Source organism: Glycine max, chromosome 15 (assembly GCF_000004515.6).
Source record: "Glycine max cultivar Williams 82 chromosome 15, Glycine_max_v4.0, whole genome shotgun sequence".
Taxonomy (NCBI): domain Eukaryota; kingdom Viridiplantae; phylum Streptophyta; class Magnoliopsida; order Fabales; family Fabaceae; genus Glycine; species Glycine max.
Window position 1 is genome coordinate 4749327 of NC_038251.2, and position 21293 is coordinate 4770619.

The window sequence follows — 21293 nt, forward strand, 5'->3', positions numbered from 1 at the left end:
TTAAATCCCAATAATAAAAATATTATTATGTTTGATTAAATTATCTTAAAAAATGGTAAACTTATCTTTAAAAAGAATATATTCAATTATTAGTTTTAATTACTGTATTATTTAATGCAGTCAGATAATCAATAGGTATTTCCATAAAAAATAAAAAATAAAAACCAATAGAACAATACAAAATGCACAATTTTTTTAGTTATATATTAATTAATGAGTGATATTCGTGATATTCTAATAAACATGTTACATATTAATGTCTGAATTTAAATAGTAAAAAGTTTGAAATACAAGTCTTTATATGTTTAAATGAAATTATTAAAAAATATATATATATAACTAAAGTCTATTCATAAAAGAAAAACAAAATCAGAGGCCTAAAGCACCTTAACTGCCTTGTGGGTTACACAGTCCTGATCACTCGATAAAATTTACTGAGGTATATCCAAAAACAAATACCATGCCTGCAATTAATATTGTTTCACTAAGTTTATATATGGAGAAAAATAATATAAAGGCATTTAAAAGTTGAAAAGTAAATTGCTAATTGAAATGAAAAAATGATGGAATCCATAAAAATAATTTTAAGCATACTCTAAAAGTTAAAAATATAATCAACATTTATTGCTAGAAAAAATGTGTAAAAGAATTATAGGAGATTTATTAGTCAGTTATTTAGTTCAAATGATGAAATGATGGAATCCATATAAATAAAATTTGATAAAACAAACTTTTCAATTAATAAAATAAATAAAAAAAACTAACTGAAAATCTTTAACATGAGTGGTAATTAATTAAGTTTTGGTTATTTTATTAAAAAATAATCATATTCTTATAATATTTTCTTAATACTTTTTCATATATCTTACCTAACTTATTTTATGAAAAATAACTTGAATAAATTTAATGCACATGCAATGTAAGGTAAGTGTAAAACATTTTATACATTTTTTCTAAGAGTATTGCTAGCAATAAATTCTTTTACACATTTTTTCTAACAAATTAATTATTATTAGTTTAAATTTATTAAAAATTTAAAAAGCTATAAGTAAAACTCATCAAATTAGAAATGTGAATCACAAACTAATTATTATTATTAGTATAGAATTCAATAAATTTACTTTACCTATAAAACCTCAACACTGTTTTGAATGTTATGAGAGACATCAAATTGATGAGTAACACTATAGTGATGATCGTGAAGAAATTCATTTACAAGAACCTCATTCTCTGCTATCGACTGCTGGTGAAGAAATTAATTTATAAGAGGATGTATAACTTCCTGATAGGCATCTGAAAATGAAAATTGAACATAGAATAAAAGAGTCAGAATAAGTACCAATAACATCATGCAATCAATGTTCTTTATCAACCACTGCTTTTCAATAGAAAAAGTAGTGCAAATTAAATTAATAGTAACCTAACAATTTAATTCCCTGACTTTAACTAAATTAGGCATGCACCTTCATTTTGAAAGCGATGGACAAAAGTATAAGTAAAATAAATAAAACCTCATCCATAAAATAAATAAATGAAATAGAGTGATAATCTCACAAAATTAATCTTATACCATTATTAATTAATTTATTTTTAATTGTCCTCCATTAACATTATATAAAAGATATAAATAAAAAATAATTAATACTAAATTAAAAAACTAAAATAAAAATTATTTTAAAATAATTTTTTCCTCATATATCACAATGGAAGGGGAGTAATATTAAATTATACTAATAACTTGATCGGAATTGCGGTTACTTAGAAGGGGTTGAAGAAAAGGCAATGAATGTGAGAGGGAGGTAATTATGATCAACCTGTTCTGGTTGTCCCTATAAAAATCAAAAGGTGGAAGAGATCTAGCTAGTTTGCATTTATGTTGAACAGTTAACACGTCAAAGCTCACACGTAAACGGGAGACTAGAGGACTCTTTCATTCATCACTAATATCCTTCCATACCTATTCATTTTTCTTTACTTTTCAAGTTTAGTTCCACCAAATCTATTGCAGATGATGGGTTATGAGTATATTTTGGGAGGCATTATAGCTTCTAGCTTGGTGCTTGTGTTTGTTATATATGGTTCTGTATCAAAGAGGAAGGCCAAAAGTTCAGTACATGCAGAAAGTAATGGTGGTAGTATTATAAGGACATCACCAGAAAATGGAAACCACCATCAAGAAATCTCAGAAACTACGGACGTCATCATTGTCGGTGCTGGGGTTGCTGGCGCAGCCCTTGCTTACACACTTGGCAAGGTAGAACAAACCTTTTCTTGACACGACTTTGTGAAATCTAATCCATATGTGTGATGTTTTTTCTTAGTTACTACCTGCAAATATGTTTTGATTCATAGATATATGCAAAACTTATGTTGAGGTAAAATAATAACAATAACAATTATGTTAGAAAGTCATGTTTGATTGCCAGAAAGTAGAGGTTGGAAGATAGAAGAGTAGTTTTCTAAGTGTTATTCTGAATGAAATTATACAAGTGATACAGTTATAAGTTATAACCTTATATAGGCTTCATAGAACATTTATTCTAAAGATAGATTTCCCATTTTTTTTTTATTTTCATTTTCATGAATATATTTTTCTTGCAACCAGACAAAAACATGAAAAGTTAAACTGTGGAAAGTCCAAGATCTCTTCCTTTCCATGATCTGTTCTTAGAACCACAACACAAACTACATATGCAGTCAGATTCAGACTTCTAGTTATATATAAACTTTATGGTAATTTAAAAGAATGGTCTAAAATATTTTTACACAATGAATCATATAGTTTGTGTTGTAAAAGGATCAATGATGTTGGTCTATGGTTCTTGCTTCAGGAAGGAAGGCGAGTGCATGTTATTGAAAGGGACTTGACTGAACCAGACAGGATTGTGGGGGAATTGCTACAACCTGGGGGGTATCTTAAGTTAATTGAATTGGGTCTCCAAGGTAACCAAGCAAGAAACATGTCACATATTATGTCACATAAGTAGATGTATGGAAGATTGTGTGAGAATTGAAGTAATCAATCTTAGGTGTGAACTCCCTTGCCTTTGCTTGTCAAATTCAAGGCTCTTATTAACAGATTAAGTTGTGAGTTGTTTCAGATTGTGTGGGTGAGATTGATGCTCAGCCAGTCTTTGGCTATGCTCTTTACAAGGACGGGAAAAATACTAAGCTTTCTTACCCCTTGGAAAATTTTGCCTCTGATGTTTCTGGAAGAAGCTTTCACAATGGCCGTTTCATACAAAGGATGCGCGAAAAGGCTTCATCTCTTCCAAAGTACAGACTCTTATCATCCTTTTTCAAAAACTGTTTCTGAAAAGGATTTTTTTTTATTAAATCCTTTCCTTCCGTTACTTGCTCTTATTGTTCCAAATTTTGTGCAGTGTAAAATTAGAACAAGGAACTGTCACATTTCTACTAGAAGAAGATAGAATCATCAAAGGGGTAAACTTCAAAACCAAGAGTGGACAAGAGCTCACAGCTAAGGCTCCCCTCACCATTGTATGTGATGGCTGTTTTTCCAACCTGAGACGTTCTCTTTGCAACCCAAAGGTAACTATGCTGTTTTTTTTATTATTATTTATGTTAAAAGTGTGAAATATATTCTGACTTTGTTGATGATTAATTTCCATTGAAAAATTGGTTGACCATTTTAGTAGTCTTCTCTTCTAATGGTGTTTTTTTTTCTGTCACAAGGCTCCAAGCCAAGACTTTACTTATAGGTCCGAGTCCAAGTCAAGCTAACTTAATGTTGGTATCTATTTGTCTTTGCTAGTACTTAGATGGGTTTATTTGTTTATTTATTTATGCAGGTTGATGTACCATCTCATTTTGTTGGTCTGGTCCTAGAGAACTGCAATCTTCCATATGCAAACCACGGGCACGTTATCTTGGGTGATCCTTCTCCCATTTTGTTTTATCCCATCAGTAGCACTGAGATTCGGTGTTTGGTTGATGTGCCTGGCCATAAATTACCTTCCCTTGGCAATGGTGACATGGCCCGTTATTTGAAAACAGTAGTAGCTCCCCAGGTACAAATATCCTAGTCTTTGGCTTGGCTTAATATTCAAAACATGGAACATATTCTTCAATTCCACTAATGGAGGAAATTGTGTTTTAGGTTCCTCCAGAGCTGCGTGACTCTTTTATAGCAGCAGTTGAGAAAGGAAACATAAGAAGCATGCCAAACAGAAGCATGCCCGCATCTCCTTATCCCACACCTGGTGCCCTTCTCATGGGAGATGCCTTCAACATGCGTCACCCTTTAACCGGAGGGGGAATGACTGTGGCTTTGTCTGACATTGTTTTGCTAAGGAACCTTCTTAGACCCCTGCATGATCTGCATGACGCTAATGCTCTTTGCAAATATCTTGAATCATTCTACACCCTACGCAAGGTTAATATATATATAATCGAAAGAGTTTAATAGTCATGCACCTTAGAATAAAAGTATTTTCTTTATAAACTAATTAGAAAACATCCTTATTCCTTAGTATGCAGTACTATGACTTTGGTGGTTATTATAAAAGTGAACGAGTTTATCTTACATGACAGTTTGTAATTGAATAATCGTATAAGAAACCTTTACATTGTTTTCTTAACCAAATACCCTGTCATGTTTTATCAGTATTGGTTTGAGCAAATTTAATAGGTGGTTCTTGATTGTGTTTGCAGCCAGTGGCATCTACAATAAACACATTAGCTGGGGCATTGTACAAGGTGTTTTGTGCATCCCCTGATCCAGCTAGTAAGGAAATGCGCCAGGCATGTTTTGATTATTTAAGCCTTGGAGGTGTTTTCTCAGATGGACCAATTGCTCTACTCTCTGGTCTAAATCCTCGTCCATTAAGCTTGGTTCTCCACTTCTTTGCCGTGGCTATATATGGTGTTGGTCGCTTACTCATACCATTCCCTTCTCCAAAACGAATGTGGATTGGAGCTAGATTGATTTCCGTGAGTGTTTCTTGCATTTCTTTATAGACATAATTTTTCACATATTAACCATAACCTTTGCTGCAACAATATTCTATTACAAATTATGAATAATTCTAGCATGAGTAGAGTGTTTAATATTCAAATAAATTCAACACGGTCTATATATTTTGATTAATTGAGTCTGTAAATGTTGTGGTCATAAAAGAATTGTTCCCAAAATATTAGTTAATGGTACAACAAAATTTATGATTTTGAACCAAGTTTGTTCTTGACATTTTCAGGGTGCCTCTGCTATCATTTTCCCCATTATCAAGGCCGAAGGAATTAGACAAATGTTCTTCCCAGTAACTGTGCCAGCGTATTACAGAACACCCCCTACCAATTTGGAAGATTAAATACACATCTTGGAAGGAAAGGCATGAATACAAAACATAATCTGTGCCCGCATTCTTTGTAACTGTGATTAGTCCTACCAAAATTAAAGGAATAAGAGAGCCTAGCGGGGAATTTTGTTAGAAGGCTCCATACATCAGGGCACTGGTTTTGTTCGTGTGCAATATATTTTGTTTTAATAAAACTTTTTAAACGTATTATTGTCTACTTTAGTTTAGGACAAAATCTAAGTTTCCAAGTCAATCTTTGCAAGCATCAGAGGTAAAAAATGTACGCTTTGGCTTTAATAACAAGTCCTTGATTTTTGGCTATTAGTATATCATTGCTGTATGCCTATCACTTATTAAAAAGACAATAATATAATGTAAAAATATGCCATTGTGTAACGTGATAAACGAAGCAACATGAAAGAGTCAATAGTGACTAGGAATACGAGTAACTTAGACAGGAAACAACTGGACTCTAACGAAAATGGGAAGACTTTGATTTTAAGTGGAGAAAAAGTATTGGGACAGTAAATCATGGGCAAGTAATATTCAACTTTGAGGGGATTGAAAATGTGAAGACTTCTAAAATAGTATTTCCTTCGGTCTCAAGAAGAAAAAAAATGTTTTAAATTAATTATAATTAATTGCACCTATCTTTATTAAAAAATAATTTTTTTAACTTATTATTGGTTGAAGTTTATTATAAAAAAATTTATTGAAACTAACATAACAATTAAATAAAGAATATTTTAGAGATAATAATATTAAATAAGATAAAATTAGTTTAAAAAATTATATTTGAAACTAACAAAAATAATACTTTTTTTTTCGACTGGAGGAATACATTAGTACAATATACTCAATGTTATGAAGTATTATAATTATAATATCCGTCATAACAAAAATCCTTTGAATATGCGAAGAATTCTGAAATGCAATATATCCAATATTTATTACGTGCACAGGTTTATTTAAATATAAAAAAATTAATATACAAAAAGTAAGTAAAGAAATATATGATATTATATGTATTTTTTTATTTAAATCTATAACACAAATAGACAATTTTTAGTGAGATTATAATTAAAAATGAAATATTAATATATCAAAGATACTTATACTGAAGTAGTTGATTGACGTATGACTAACAATGTAAGAAAATATGAAAGTACTGTAATACTTTCTTAAAAGTATAAATTGTCCAAGAATATTAAGTTTATACTAAAATTTATAATATTTCATTTATTTGAACAACAAACTTTGAAATATTTATTTTATTTCCATCTCTAAATTGAATTTCATATTTTAAAAAATTAAAAAAACTATATATCATAATTTAAATTGTTGGTTGTAAATTAAAAATATAATTTATAAATTCAAATATATTTATTATTATAAAATTTAATTATAATATAGGTTTTTATATATTTAAAAATTAATTATATAAATATAAAAATTATTTTCTACAACGTACAAGTTAAAATAATAATCTTGATTAATAAAATAGTTATTTGTAGTATACAACACATTTAAATTAATCTCCAATTAACTTTTATTCTCTTTTTTTTGTTTTTAATATTCATTTTTAATCTTTGATCTGATAAGAAATTAAAAATGTATTAAAAGTGTATAATTTTAGAGTTTTTTGCCCCAAAAATACAAAAAATAAATATTTATCTAAATAATACATGTGAATATATATTTATATGAATGATATAAAATAGTATGCAAATTGAGAAATCGGTCACTTACACAATTTTTTTAAAAAACACACTTCTAAAGCGTGTTTTCTTGCCTACTTAAAAAAAATCCAGTTAAGAAACTAATTGAGTTTTTTTTATTTCTTTTAGTTTTTTAGTTTTTTTATAATTTTTTCCTTTTTAATTATCTATGTGTTGGTATAGAAAAAAAAAACTCTCATAAATTGTTAAATCAAACTTTGTATAATTTTCACATTCTTATTACTACATTGCTATTTTATTATTTTTGGATAATTCATATTACTTTTTATTTTCACTAAATCACATTTTTTATTTTACTATATATAATTATTCATGCAGAACAAATTATGATTATTCATATGAAATTTAATTAGTTTTTTTGTTTGTTTTATCTTGATATTTTTAATACTTTTAGATTCACTTAATTTTAATATCATAAATATATTTAAACACAAAAAATCAATAAAATATAAGCAGAAGTTAAAACAATATCATTCACCAAGTTTCTTTAAAGAAAAAAAATGAAAGATTTATAAATTAAAAATATTAATTTTATTGTTATACTCATTCTATATAAAATAATATGATGAAAGTTATAATATGCATATAAATAAATAAAAAGTTAAAATATGCATATTATACTTACAAAATATTTTTATATAATTAATTAAATGTAAAATAAAACACACGCACAATCTTTTTATATATAATTAAATATAAAATAAATTATAATTATTTATTTTATGTATTAATTAAGAATATAAAATAATAAATAAGCTATTAGAAACACTTACACATATTATATTGAACACTCTTTTATATATTTTATTTAAAAATATTTTACTAAAATGAAATAAAATTAATTTAAAAATTATTTAGTTAACAATAGTAATATTTACTATTCAGTTACTTCTATATTTTTAAAATAAAAAAGATTAAACAACAACTCATCCTAACATACATTTTAATTCCTTATACATATTTAAAATTTTAGAAAAACATATACAACCAACAAGTTAAATTCAACATGTTTTACTTATTTAATTTATTTAAGAAAAAGAATTAGATTACTTAAAGAAACTGTAAGAAAAAAAAAATAGAAAAACAATTTTAAAAAACTCTTTGTTTTGAAAAATTCCATAATTTTTTTGGATAAATATATATATTTTTTGTATTTTTGTTGAAAAATTCCATAATTTTAACCCCAACTAGGGATAGGATCCGTTGCCGAGACCTCCAGCCAAAAGAAAATTCGACCACCTCTCTCTCTCTCTCTCTCTCTCTGACAGGGATCGCGACGAGCGGCGCCACCGTCACTGATCGAAGAGAAACTTCGACATCGGAACCTGCCGCAGCCACCTCCACCACCACCGCGCACTTCAACTCTCTTTCAGCAAAAAAAATTGGTACTTTCTGCTGCATCCATCATCATATATTTTTTAATTGTACACCTTTGTTCATTGTATTGGAATCCCATCGTGTAGATGACTTTGCTTTATTTCACTTTTTGTGTCATCATGTTTCCCCAATGTGGTGAGATGAAACAGACAACATTGTTTTTATTGTTTAGTGCATTTTAGGGACCCAACGTTTATGATAATTTGAGTGCTACCTTCTATGCCCTAAAACCTCTTTGGGATTGGGAATGTTGGATTCAATTTGAAATGGAGAAAGCTTTTCTTCAGGGTTTTTTTCACTCAATAAAAAAGACTGAATGGTGCTTGTGGTTGTAACCACAAGATTTTAGGTCCTTTGGATAATATTTTGCATTAATAGGGCCTAGGGAACTTTGTAATGTCTGTAATATTTGAATTCATTTGTTTACTTCGTCTTTATGTTTTAGTCCCTACACCTAGAAATTGCTTGTTTTAGTCCCTATTCATACACCTTTTTAATTCTTTGACAGAGATTATAATTAAAAAGTGTACACGTAGGGACTAAAGCAAGTAGTTTTTAGGTATGGGGACTGAAACGTAAAGATTGTGCATGTGTAGGGACCAAATGAGCAATAAAACCTTTCAATTTTTGCTTTTTGCTGCTTATTTGGTGTCTTGCCCCTTCCCAATACAAAACAGCTCAGCATCCTAGAGTCGTTTCATTAATTGTTTATGTTATTCATTCAATTAAAGTCTCATTCCTATTGTTCTTTCTTTTGTGTAATATGTTCAGTCACTCAAATGGATTTGGAGACGGAAAACAGATTAGCTGCTATGCTTATGAGGGAAGCAGCAGAATTACGGCGGCAGTCTGAAAGGGAAGGAGTTCTGGCTTATCTTCGCAAGCCTAATATACGGACCCGACCAAATTCACGTTTCCTCACTGCAACTGTTCGTGGAGTACAACAAGGTTATTTCTTAGTCACTTATTTTAGATAGAGCTTCTTTACTATTGTTTTATGGCGGTGCTTTTGAGAAAGTTATGTCATTTGTGTTGGAATTAGGAAATAATATTTACATGATTGTTTCACATTTGGATCTATCTTGATTGTATTAATAGCCCTGCCCTGTCTTTTAATTAATATATTTTGTGAGTGCTGGGTATACCCATTAGTGTGAAACAATTTTTATTCAATTTTCATTTCCGGGGGTAGGAAGGAGTTAGGAGGGAAACAACTTACTGTTGCTAGGTGATAAAAAAATTTCATGTGTATACTTCAATGCAGCTTATTTACTATTGCAATGAGTCAGTGTGACTCAAGTGCAAGTGGTTCCATACTGAATTTTTTCTTCAATTCTATAATTTTTGTGACAGGATCATAATCTTTCTATTTGTGAATTTTGTACAGCAAATAGGATGTCTATATGTTGAGCTGATAGTTTATGTATATTAATTATATTGAATTGAATTTCTTGTGGTATTTTCTACCAGCAAATCGAGCTGTGGAAGTGAATGAGATGTGGCGATTGAGGCAAAAAGAGCTCGAGCTGGATAAACGTGTTAAAGAAAAATCCTTGGGTAAAAGCAGTAGAGATAGAAGCCATGGGGATGATAACTCATCAAGAGGCACAGGAAGACATGCTAGTATTGATAATAGCACTTCAACCTCCTCCTCTTCAAGGTCAGGTAAAAGAGAGTATGAGTTGGATAAATGGGTTAAAGACACATCAAAAGATAAAAGCAGCGGTGACAGGAGCTATAGGGCTGGAAACTCATCAAGAAGCGCCGGAAGACATGCTGCAGTGGATAAAAGCACTAGTGCACATGCTTCATGCTCCAGTGAAAGAGAATATGAGCATGGTCTGGAAGGTTTAAAGGATGAAGAGCTTGAGGAGTTTCTACACTCAAGGTATTATATCTCTTTCGTGCTTTCTGTTGTTTTATGAGCATGCATACCTTCTTGTAGTATCTCTTTCTCTCTATTGAATTATTTTAAAACTGAAGAAGAAACTTCATTTTGGTGCAGGACCAAGCGAGGCAGAGGTGCTGTTGGTCCAAGGATGGATGAGACTGGACCTTACCTTCCTCATTTGGAAGGGGAGCCTAGTACTAGTCCCGATGTAAGGGAGCATCGTGTTATTTATGGTCCAGAGAAGCCTCTGTCATTGAGGCCATATGAATCTTCTGATGAGGAGGAGCTTCATGAAGAAAGGCGGAAAAAGAGTAAAAAGTCTCATTCTAAGAACTCAGACAAGGAGCGTTCTAAGAAGCACAGGTCCAAAGATAAATCTAAGCATAAGAAAAAGAAAAGGGAGGAGAAACGAAGTAAACATCATCACTGAGGCTCTTCTGTAACTTGATATTCTCACATGAAGGTTATAACTAGCGGATACAGGGAATTCGGATGCAGCTCGTGTGTATTTTGTACAGATAATTTTCTGTAAAATCAAATGCAAATCCAACCAGTTTGGCCATTTGATGCAAAAGTAATTATTAATTTCAATTGACTTGTGTTAAGGGAGAATATTTAAGCTAGTTATTTGCCCACTTAAAATTTTTTACTCAGGCAAGGCAAACTATCCAACTTTTTAAACTTCAGCTTAGGGTGTAGGGTTTGTTGCACTTGATTAGGTTTCTCAATCCTTCACCATCGGTTGCTTGTCTTGTCTTTCACCCTCATTAGGTTGTTTTGAGCATATCGCATTCTGTTTCATCAACTGGTCAACCTCACTACCATGAATGTCATGGAGATTTTCTTCACCCGTATCATATTAAAAATTATATTTTATCTTTCCATCTTCACTCACTATAATTACAGCACCATCCACTTCAATGTCGTTTTTCCCTCCATACCATAGTATGAGTCATGGAATTTTCCCACAATGACAAACCAGAAATTATGTAACGTGTAGAAAATTCAATGTAGTCACATTTGTTTAACCGTATTGGCAGTGTCAATCAATGGTAACGCGCAGCTATATTCCAAAATCCAAAGCCTTACAAGATAACAAGACTATCCGGAACCGGACAAAATGCCCCCATTGTTGATGACATGTCGAGGTTTAGCCACTGCCTCAATAGGCCTACCAATACCAATTTACCAATAAACTTTTGCCAATGTTAAGTTCTTGAATGATAAATAAAATTTTGTAGTTAAGGGGACAGCATTTGCAGAAATGATACTCCAAGCCCATTGCAACAATATACCTTGTCTATGTTTTAGGGAATATATTCTGGATTCTTGGTATATACAATTTTGTTCGAAATACTGCTACATGTGAGCACTTTGCCATGTCAAATAGAAGCATTTATTAACTATTAAATGCTAAGTAAGTGAAAGACAGCTGGCTGGTCTTATGAAAAGATTATTGTCACGATTCACGAGACTTCAAAATCATGATCCGTCTCATCAAAGATCTCTCCCTACACAGAAATATTGATGTCAATACAAGATTTCAAGAGCAAATAAAATTATTCAGAGTGACCTTAATTTAGTACCTGTAAAAGCTCTTCAATGACATCCTCCATAGTAATTATTCCAACAGCAGCTTCTTTTTCTGGTAGCTTTGGAATTGAATTTCCATCTATTTCCAAAATATCTGAGTACATATTCTTTGACCATTTTCTGCTCTGAGGACTACCCTTGTTTAAGTTGTTTGCGTTTGGAAAGCTTTTACGTTTATGGCATGACATCTTGGTTTTCAAATTTTTCTCTCGGGGAGGCTTCTCACCATCAATATCCACCTTCACATCTCTCGCTGAGTCTATTTCACAGGCATTGGAGTCACATGGAGAACTTATTGGGATGTGAAAGAAGTTTTAAGTTTTAAAGAGAATCTAAATATAAAGTTTGCATTGTTTAACTTGATTACAGCATGTGCTTACCATAGGCATTATTATTGGAAGATTGATAACCTGTCTTGTCACAGTGTTTGACAACAATAGCCATGTGGCTATGGCCCTTTTGGAACTCATTCAAAATATCATATAGTGGCATCGTTTCTGGAACCCTGTTAATATATGTATAATTTTTAGATATGAATGTATGGTAATATAATGCCATTAATTTGAATTTCAGTGGATATAATATGTTAGTATTCATTAAACTTGGAAAACATAATCAAAATACCTTGGAATTCTGCGTATGGTCACACATTTCACGGGTGCTTCATCTTCTGGATCAATTGTCAATAAATTCTTGATCTGAAAGTAAGAAGTGGTTACAGCAAACGTAATGTACAATCATAAGAAATAATAATCCTCTTGGAAGAAAGTTGACATGTTGAATCTCAATGAAATTGATGCAAAACTATTTGCGGATTAACGTTTTCACATAATGCAAAATGGCTGTTATTGATGGATTAAACTAAAATAACAGACTGCATGCATACCAGGATAAGTCCAATAATATTTGTAGGCTGATCATAAAAGACAGGGACCCTGCTATGCCCATTCTCCAATATCAGATTCATCAGATACCTGCTTAATAATAACCCTTGATGACAGAAAATTGTAAAAAATGCAAAAGCTAGAGCTGCATTTATAATTTTTGGAGACACCTTACATGTCAAGCTTAGAATTAATGTCAATACAAAATGCTTCAGTTATGGGGGTCATGGCATCACCGGCTGTCTTCTCAGCAAGTTCCAGTGCTCCAGCAATGATTGTTGTTTCATGATGTGTCAGTTCCCCACCTTTTCCAGCCTAAAACAACACATCATTAGTGCACAACATAAGGAAGCATGAGTTTCCAAATGGAGTCTAAGTAACCAGAAGATGATGACATTATTCACATTGGAAAAGAAAAGGTAGTGAACTTGTGTTTTTCTTTTTTAATAGACTATAGACATCCTTCACTAGAGACAATCTTGCCCGAACAGGGTAAGAAGAAAATGTAGTGAATTGCAGCATACTGATGAAATAAATAAAGAGTACTGAGAACAAGTCTTCAATTTCAAGAGTAAATGAACTAAGAAACATATAAATTATAGATGCATGCCTTTGTTTTAATCCAAAGCATCATGTGGCTCTGATACAGACCTCATGGCCATGCAGATTTACTAGTGTTTTCAACTCAGCTCTGTGGAAAAGTGCTTTATGTCGATGCCCCAACAAAAAGTCCAACAACTGGAATTCAAAGAAAATCAAGAAATAACAAATTAAATTTGGTCCAAGTTACTCAAATAAAACTTAAAAAGTATCAATAAAAATTCTGCTTTATGTATGTCACCTTACTGATTGGATATGCAACAGGAAAACATACCCATACCAGAACACGGACAACTGGAGCCACTGTTGCACCAATTGCTAAACCATACCGAGAACAAATTGATTGGGGTATTATCTTCTCAGAAGTAAGCAGATGTTAGAGAATATTCCTTAACAAAGCTGAATAACTTGATGCCAAGATATTCCTATAGAGTATTAAGTAATTATGTGCCAAAAAGAAGCAATCGGGCAGAGTTAGGACCACTATCACTGCCAAAGGTATCACTAAAAAGATTGGAAAACAGAGAATACTAAGTCTGATTAACAACCACTAACTGCTTCTCACGATGTGATCTGAATTATTTTTACTGATGAATGAATCATGGTTGAAGATGAATTTCTGACTTTCCCAATCACTTTGTGTCAAAATGGATATAGTGTCTTCATGTATTAACCTGTGATATGTATGCATTTGATTTAACATATTTATGAGAAAAAAAAATACTTTCTCACCTCACCAAACAGAAGAATTAAGGTCACTGAAATCAGGATAGCACCCCACGCCACAACAAGACTATCAAGAAAAATTGGAAGTGCCTGGCAAAAGCAACAGCATTATCCAATATTGTCTGGATCTTCCAGTATATCCATGTGATTAAGTAAGTACAGACTAACACATGATTTTAGTTGTACCTCCATGGCTATAGCATTGCAAATTAGGAGGGTGCAAAGCAATAAATGTTGATTCCTGACAACAGGCAATATCTTTGCTGTAATGACAAAACACAAGTTCAGACAGTCAGATTCAATAACTGTATTATGTCCTTTTCACAAAAATTAGTTAGAAACTACACAACCAATAAACATTTTTCTTTCCGAACTGGATGCGGTGCGGTCACCTTTTCTACACATTCATGCAGCAGTGCATTATAACTTCATGATGAAAATTACATGGCTCAGATCTCAATTGTATGTTTTATGTCTTATTTGTTGTTGTTGTTGTTGAGATAAAATATGAATAATCTAATGTTCATTTAACGGTTCAAAATTGCTGAATGCTGGAAAGTGATCCAAGAGAATCATTGTTTCCTAAAAGTAAAAACCAAAATACTATAGATTAGAATGCTTTCAACTCAAAGCTCAATAGTCAATACATGACTAAAACTTGTAATTTCTAAACAACGAAGAGAGGAACTCATGTTTACATTATGGTGATGTTCCATGACCATAAGGCAAGGAGAGAAATTACCGGCATTGTTGCGATCCTGAGGGGTTCCAGACTTAGCAAGGACCTCAAGATCAACGATACTCAATGACATGAGTCCTAAAGTGAGCCCTGACATCAATCCAGCGAACATCACAAGCAGCACAATTATTAGTATGCGTTTGTAAAACTCCATGTCACAGCACGTATACTCCACCCCCATTGAAACCACTCCACACACACACACAGATTTCAGTGTTATTGTTTTTGCCAAATGTATGTTAAGGTTATATGTTTGGGTTGGGGAGTGATCATAGTCATAGATAATTATGTAGCTTGGAAGGGAAGTACAAGAATTGTTCTCTCGAATGGTATTTCTTGATTGATTCTTATTCTGCTCCCCTTCTTCGGATAAACATATGATATGAATGAATGTTACTCGCACGCACGCACCACTACTTGTTCAAACAGAAATTCCAAAGACAGTACGTGTTTTTCTAAGAAAAAGGTAACACCACTAAGAGCATATCCAATTATCATGATAATTGCTTAACTAATTTCTAATGGGCTTTAAAATGTCACATGAAATTAACAAGTTTTGTCTTTAGTTATTAAAATAGATACAATTGTTACCTCGTATTGTTGTTAGAAACATTAGTTTATAGAACATAATATACAACCATCCTCTTAAGTTTGGAGTATGAAATTACTTACCCAAGTCTCAACCATTTCACATTCTGATTAAAATCAACACAACCATGATTATCTCTTAAAAAATAAAAAACATAACCATGATTATCTTTTCAATTATCTGTGAAACTCAATTCAGCTCGGTCGATCAGACCGGTTCAACCAGAATCTGGTGGCATAATCAGACCGATTTCGCTATTGGACCGCTTATGCATGTGACCCAAGATGGTCCGGCCAAACCTACTGATTTTGTTGAAACCCGATGACCCGAACAGTTTTAAAAACCTAGACTGGGTTATGCACGATAAAAAAAATAATGGGAGTGCAAAAAATAATAATGATAGTGTAGAAAGTTTATCTACACTCTTTTTGTTTATTGAAACTCTTTTATTTATTGAAAATTGAAATTGTGTTTTAATTTAAACAGTTGCTATTATACTCTCTTTATTATTAATACACTTTAATTGTGTTATTAACTTTAATACTTCAATTGTTATCTTGAATTTTAAAGTATGAAATTATGGATGAATTTTTCTTAATCTAATAATGTTAGTAATGTATTTATATATAATATATTTAATTTTTTTAATATAGATCGGATGAAATCAACTTAATTACTGATTCATCGGTTGGATCACTGACCCATTGACCTACTACCTCGACCGGTTAATGACCGGACCAGATTTCACAACTATGAATGACATACATAACATAAATAAAATGAAAAATAAATTTTGATGTGAACGTATTAACAAAAATAGATTCTCCCACAGATCATGGCTTCATTTGCTTGTTACCTTTCAATCACATTAATTCCACATCCTCGAATAGTTATTTTGATTTATCCAATCTAATTAAATTACTTACGAATCTAAACACCAAGATAAGATTGTGAAATACTAATCTACCTAGTAATATCATTGTCATGAGTCTTCAAAATGATGATCCGTCTCATCAAAGATCTCCTCCTACATAGAAATATTGATGTCAATACAAGAATTCAAGTGCAGATAAAATTGTTCAGAGTGACCTAAACTAATTTAGTACCTGTAAAAGCTCTTCAATGACATCTTTCATTGTAATTATTCCAACAGCTTCTTCTTTTTCGGGCAAACTTGGAAGTGAATTTCCATCTATTTCTAGAATATACGAGTACATATTTTTTGACCATTTCCTGCTCCGGGAACCACCCCTATTCGAATTATTTGAGTTTGGAAAGCTTTTCCACTTTTGGAGTGACCTCTTGGTCTTCAAAATATTCCCTTGGGGAGTCTTCTCCCCATCAATATCTACCTTTACATCTCTCACTGAACCCATTTCACAGGTATTAGAGAGAAGATAGAAGAGCATTTAGTGTGATGTGAAACAAATTCTCAATTTGAAAGAGAATCTATAATAGAATGTTAGTAGAAGATGAACGAATTTCTTATATTAACCACTAGGTGCACCGATCAAAGAAATTATTTATATTTAATAGTTTTGAAAAATAAAAATATTGGCCTTTCAAAAAAAGAAGTTTTGGAGAATATAATCACTGAAATTATTTAATATTCATTAAATACAATATCAGACATGCAAAAATGATTCAATATTTAATTTTTTTAAGTAATCTTAAATATTTATGTTGTAGAAAAATTCAAAGATAAATACAAGTTTAATATGAGACTGTATTTAAAAGAATGTTGTTGAAAATGTTCCTAGCTAGTATTTCGCTTTCAGCATATGCTTACCATCGGCATTATTGTTGGAAGACTGTTGCCTTGTCTTCTCAAAATGTCTGACAACAACAGCCATGTGGCTATGGCCCTTCTGGAACTCATTCAAAATATCATAAAGTGGCAACGTTTCTGGAACCCTGTTAATATATGTAATAATTTAGATATGAATGTCTGATAATATAAATACCAATTTGTTTCGGTGGTTATATTATATCATCCATAAAACTAGCAAAACATAAACAAAATAATACCTTGGAATCCTGCGGATGGTCACACTTTTCACGGGTATTTCTTCTTCTGGGTCAATTGTCAATAAATTCTTTGCCTGAAAGTAAGCAGAGTGCATGCTTAAAGTTAAAGCAAATGTAATGCACAATCACACGAAATAAATGATGTGGAGAAAAACAAATGATATGTAGAGCAAAGGAAAAGGAAATATAATTTCAAAACTTAGTCTGACTCTCAAATATTGGTAATGTCACATGTCAAGGCTAAATTTCAATTTTACTTGCCTCAAAATTGGCTAAATTTGTGAAAAATGATGCCGAGGCTTTGTCAAAATCTAACAACATAGTTTTAGTCGAACAGATAAAACAATTTAACATCGGCAATAATCTTGTTGGAAAGAAAGTTGACACATTGAAGCTCAAAGAAATTGGTGTAATACTGTTTCACTGTTTGTGGTTTTTATAAGAAGTTTTCACGTAACAGAAAGTGACTGTTCATTACTGAAGGAATAAAGAAAAATAAGACACTGTATACATACCAGGACAAGTCCAAAAATATTTGTAGGCTGCTCGTAATAGACAGGAACTCTGCTATGCCCTTTCTCCAATATTAGACTCATCAAATCCCTGCTTAATAATAAGCATTCAGTTTGATGACAAAATTCTGTAAGATACAAAAGCTAGTTTGCATGTTGTAATTTTTTCGAGTCACATTGTTTCCTTACCTATCAAGCTTTGCATTAATATCAACAGAAAATATTTCAGTTATGGGGGTCATGGCATCACTGGCTGTCTTCTCAGAAAGTTCAAGCGCTCCAGCAATGATTGTGGTTTCATCATGTGTCAGTTCTCCACCTTTTCCAGCCTAATACAATACAATTCATCATGGAACAGCAACAACATAAGGAAGCATGAGTGTCATGGTGAAGCAGTCTAAATAACCACAAGAAGTTAAGATAACCCTCAGTGACATTATTCACATCGGAAACAATAGTAAACTGCAGCATACTGATGAAGTAACAATATGATCACAGAAAATTACAAGTCTTCCAACTTCCAAGAGAAAATTAATCAATAAAGAGTAGATGCATGCCTTTGTTTCAATCCAAAACATCATAAAGGTCTGATACATACCTCGTTGCCATGCAGATTTACAAGTGTTTTCAACTCAGCTCTGCGGAAAAGGGCTTCATGTCGATGCCCCAGCAAATAATCCAACAACTGGAACCCCAAATAAATGTAAAAATAAGCAATAAAGTAAAGAAAAAACATACCTAATTAAATTGGGTCCATCTTTACTCAAATAAAACTAAAAGAAGTACTAACAAAAAATCTGCTCATTGTATGTCACCTTGCTAATTGGATAAGCAACAGGAAAGCATATCCATACAAGAACCCGAACAAATGGAGCCACTGTTGCACCAATTGCTAAACCATACCGAGAACAAATTGATTGTGGTATAATCTACAAACAAGTAAACAGATGTCAGAAATTTTGCACTGCAAGCAGAGCAATTGAGTCCAAAAATATCATGAGAGATTTTAAGTAAATATGTGCTATAAATGCAGCAATCCAGCAGGATTAGGACTTAGGACCACCAAGTCTAGTAAAGGTATCATTCCCATGATTGGAAAACTGAACAGTAACAATATCTGGTCTGAATTATTTCCACTGATTAATGAATGAAGATTGAACCTGAGCTTCTGAATTTCCCAGTCAGTTTTTGTTGAAAGGAATGTAGTGTACTCAGTTTCTAACCTGTGATATGCATGTGTTATATTTAAACATATAAGGAGAAAAAGTTTTCTCACCTCACCAAACAGAAGAATTAATGTTACTGAAATCAAGACAGCACCCCATGCCACAACAAGACCATCAAGAAAGATAGGAAGTGCCTGACAAAAGCACCCATATCCAATATTAGCTGGATGTTTTGGCATGACCATTTGATTAAATTCACACTGACACATATTTTTAGTTGTACCTCCATGGCTGCAGCATTACAAATTAGAAGGGTGCAAAGCAACAAATGTTGATTTCTGACAACAGGCAATATCTTCGCTGTAATTACAAAAACACATGTTAAAACAGCTCAAGATTCAATGGTGGCATCCATAACAATGTTATTCCTATTTCTACAGCGACAAAGTTCCCTCATATTAAGGAGTAACATAAGTGTCCAAGCAGCTTGGGAAGGGAAAGACTTAAATTATGATTAAAAAATTGAAGTCACGTACTCACATGTATCCAAGAAATTCTTGGATTAAAACTACAAATCACCAAGTACCCTTGATTTTATTTTCCGCCCTGCTTATTTTTTTTCTCCAAATATTGAAGTGTCAGTTTAAGAAAGCTGATTAAAGCTACCTTATTTCAGTTTTAGAATTCCACAGAAATCAAAAAGATATTACATAACTAATTGACAACCCCCCTCCAAAAAAAAAAATCTAAAGTTGAGAGCTCTAAACTCTAACCTTAATTAGTAGACGGTTTAAACTTTTCAAACAATGAACAAAAAATCTGAGGAACTCATGCATGTTTTGATTATTATGTTGAGAAATTACCAGCATGTTTGCGACCCTGAGGGGTGCCAGACTTAGCGAGAACCTCAAGATCAACAAGACTCAAGGACATGAGTCCTAAAGTGAGCCCTGACATCAATCCAGCAAACAACACAAGCAGCAAAATTATCAATAAGCGTATGAAAAACTGAGTTTCACAACACTGGTACTCCACCGCCATTAAAAACACTCTCCTCAACTCGTTGTTCTTGTTTCTCAATGCTAGCTAGAGTTAGAGAAAGCAGAGGTCCAACGCCTCCATTGCTATAAAGGGTGTCCGAATTACGTTGAAAAGATGGTTTTGTTTAATAAATGGAATGCGATAGAAGGAGGACGAGTGTTCGGTTTGTTTGAGAGTGGTTGATATATATCAGATGAAGACAGCGTTGCCAAATCTATGCTAATGCTCTAAAATAGGTACATAACATAACACTCAACTAGTATAGTAATAGTACTATTCGTTTAGGTCGGTGAGAGATCATAGTCATCGAATCGATAATGTAGCTTGCGAGAGAAGGGACCCACCACAACTTGACATTTTAATAAAGATGCCATGTGTTTTTGCGTCGGATAATGCCCTTTACTAGTTCTCATGCAGACACAGCACAACACAACTACTACGAGGAGAAATGTTCGAGTTTTGATTCTTATTTTCTTCCCTTTTGGTAAATAATATTTTTCTCTTTCTTTTATAACTTAGATATGCAGTCGGGAGCTAAAGATCTTGAGATACTATTATCTATTTAAGTTTTTTATAGATATTTTTCTATATACACAAATAAAGGATTATGCTTTTTACTATAAAGAACAAAGTTTTTTATGAATTATGTTACATCATATAAATCCTTTTGGTAAATAAATGTTCCTCCTGACACTACTCGTCCGAGAGAAGATAAAGAAAATCAAAGAAAAGGAGACACGAGTACAGGACATTCACATTCCAAGGGTGGGGTGAAGGGATTGTTTTGTTTTCCAAGTTTGAAAAAAGACTCTAATTTAATTGATTAGACATGATATATAAGTAAGTTATTATAAGTTTTTTAATATTAATATTGATTCTTATTGCATAAAAAAAAAATAGAGGTAAACTTGATGTAACTTGTAATAAGAAATTAACTTCTAACACTACACCAAGTTTTATACTACCTATTATCAATTATTTTATATAAAATATATTTTAATTTATTTAATCATTGAATTATAAGAATATTTATCTTAATGTTTTTGTTAAGTTTTATCAAAGATTAAAAAAAATTCAAATGATTCTTATT

At 32.0% G+C, this 21293-nt stretch overlaps 4 protein-coding genes across 7 annotated transcripts; 2 read left to right on the forward strand and 2 right to left on the reverse strand.

Annotated features, from left to right (window-relative positions):
* The first annotated feature begins 1795 nt into the window (after positions 1-1795).
* On the forward strand, positions 1796-5525 carry LOC100795027 (squalene monooxygenase SE1). The gene is made up of 8 exons (XM_003545714.4): positions 1796-2254; positions 2832-2943; positions 3102-3276; positions 3384-3552; positions 3813-4031; positions 4121-4396; positions 4675-4953; positions 5217-5525. The coding sequence occupies exons 1-8, from the start codon at positions 2009-2011 to the stop codon at positions 5328-5330; spliced, it is 1590 nt and encodes a 529-aa protein (XP_003545762.1). The 5' UTR covers positions 1796-2008; the 3' UTR covers positions 5331-5525.
* A 2698-nt stretch (positions 5526-8223) lies between these two features.
* Positions 8224-10887, forward strand: LOC100797688 (protein FAM133A). The gene is made up of 4 exons (XM_003545717.4): positions 8224-8442; positions 9206-9382; positions 9905-10322; positions 10440-10887. Exons 2-4 carry the CDS (start codon positions 9214-9216, stop codon positions 10753-10755), a joined length of 903 nt encoding a protein of 300 aa, XP_003545765.1. The 5' UTR covers positions 8224-8442; positions 9206-9213; the 3' UTR covers positions 10756-10887.
* Positions 10888-11580: 693 nt separating this feature from the next.
* Positions 11581-16131, reverse strand: LOC100799797 (DUF21 domain-containing protein At2g14520). Of its 4 annotated transcripts, none has more exons than XM_041009916.1 (11): positions 14871-16131; positions 14315-14391; positions 14135-14218; positions 13677-13757; positions 13454-13540; positions 12978-13117; positions 12805-12892; positions 12543-12616; positions 12299-12423; positions 11912-12177; positions 11581-11836 (listed from the first exon to the last, which is right to left on the reverse strand). In XM_041009916.1, the coding sequence occupies exons 1-11, from the start codon at positions 15046-15048 to the stop codon at positions 11792-11794; spliced, it is 1245 nt and encodes a 414-aa protein (XP_040865850.1). In that variant the 5' UTR covers positions 15049-16131; the 3' UTR covers positions 11581-11791. The 4 variants fall into 4 exon arrangements, with proteins under 4 accessions (XP_040865850.1, XP_040865851.1, XP_003545767.1 ...); XM_041009917.1 differs by having other exon boundaries at positions 12805-12853; positions 13644-13757; XM_003545719.5 differs by having other exon boundaries at positions 13644-13757.
* A 132-nt stretch (positions 16132-16263) lies between these two features.
* Positions 16264-20439, reverse strand: LOC100789945 (DUF21 domain-containing protein At4g33700). Its single transcript, XM_003547063.5, has 11 exons — positions 20026-20439; positions 19446-19522; positions 19273-19356; positions 18812-18925; positions 18595-18681; positions 18186-18325; positions 18000-18087; positions 17485-17558; positions 17246-17370; positions 16563-16822; positions 16264-16483 (listed from the first exon to the last, which is right to left on the reverse strand). The coding sequence occupies exons 1-11, from the start codon at positions 20201-20203 to the stop codon at positions 16439-16441; spliced, it is 1272 nt and encodes a 423-aa protein (XP_003547111.1). The 5' UTR covers positions 20204-20439; the 3' UTR covers positions 16264-16438.
* Between the last annotated feature and the right edge of the window lie 854 nt (positions 20440-21293).

What these genes read in the sequence shown, in the direction of transcription:
- LOC100797688 (XM_003545717.4), top strand. Translation starts at nt 9,214, where the DNA reads ATGGATTTGGAGACGGAAAACAGATTAGCTGCTATGCTTATGAGGGAA. An exon ending in TGTTCGTGGAGTACAACAAG is followed by an intron (nt 9,383 to 9,904) that starts GTTATTTCTTAG and finishes ATTTTCTACCAG; the next exon opens with CAAATCGAGCTGTGGAAGTG. An exon ending in GAGGAGTTTCTACACTCAAG is followed by an intron (nt 10,323 to 10,439) that starts GTATTATATCTC and finishes ATTTTGGTGCAG; the next exon opens with GACCAAGCGAGGCAGAGGTG.
- LOC100799797 (XM_003545719.5), bottom strand. Translation starts at nt 15,048, where the DNA reads ATGGGGGTGGAGTATACGTGCTGTGACATGGAGTTTTACAAACGCATA. An exon ending in TCAGGATCGCAACAATGCCG is followed by an intron (nt 14,392 to 14,870) that starts GTAATTTCTCTC and finishes TTGTCATTACAG; the next exon opens with CAAAGATATTGCCTGTTGTC. An exon ending in ACCATACGCAGAATTCCAAG is followed by an intron (nt 12,424 to 12,542) that starts GTATTTTGATTA and finishes ATATATTAACAG; the next exon opens with GGTTCCAGAAACGATGCCAC.
- LOC100795027 (XM_003545714.4), top strand. Translation starts at nt 2,009, where the DNA reads ATGATGGGTTATGAGTATATTTTGGGAGGCATTATAGCTTCTAGCTTG. An exon ending in AAGGCTTCATCTCTTCCAAA is followed by an intron (nt 3,277 to 3,383) that starts GTACAGACTCTT and finishes AATTTTGTGCAG; the next exon opens with TGTAAAATTAGAACAAGGAA. An exon ending in CATTCTACACCCTACGCAAG is followed by an intron (nt 4,397 to 4,674) that starts GTTAATATATAT and finishes TTGTGTTTGCAG; the next exon opens with CCAGTGGCATCTACAATAAA.
- LOC100789945 (XM_003547063.5), bottom strand. Translation starts at nt 20,203, where the DNA reads ATGGCGGTGGAGTACCAGTGTTGTGAAACTCAGTTTTTCATACGCTTA. An exon ending in ATTAATGCAAAGCTTGATAG is followed by an intron (nt 18,088 to 18,185) that starts GTAAGGAAACAA and finishes ATTATTAAGCAG; the next exon opens with GGATTTGATGAGTCTAATAT. An exon ending in TCATTGAAGAGCTTTTACAG is followed by an intron (nt 16,484 to 16,562) that starts GTACTAAATTAG and finishes ATTTCTATGTAG; the next exon opens with GAGGAGATCTTTGATGAGAC.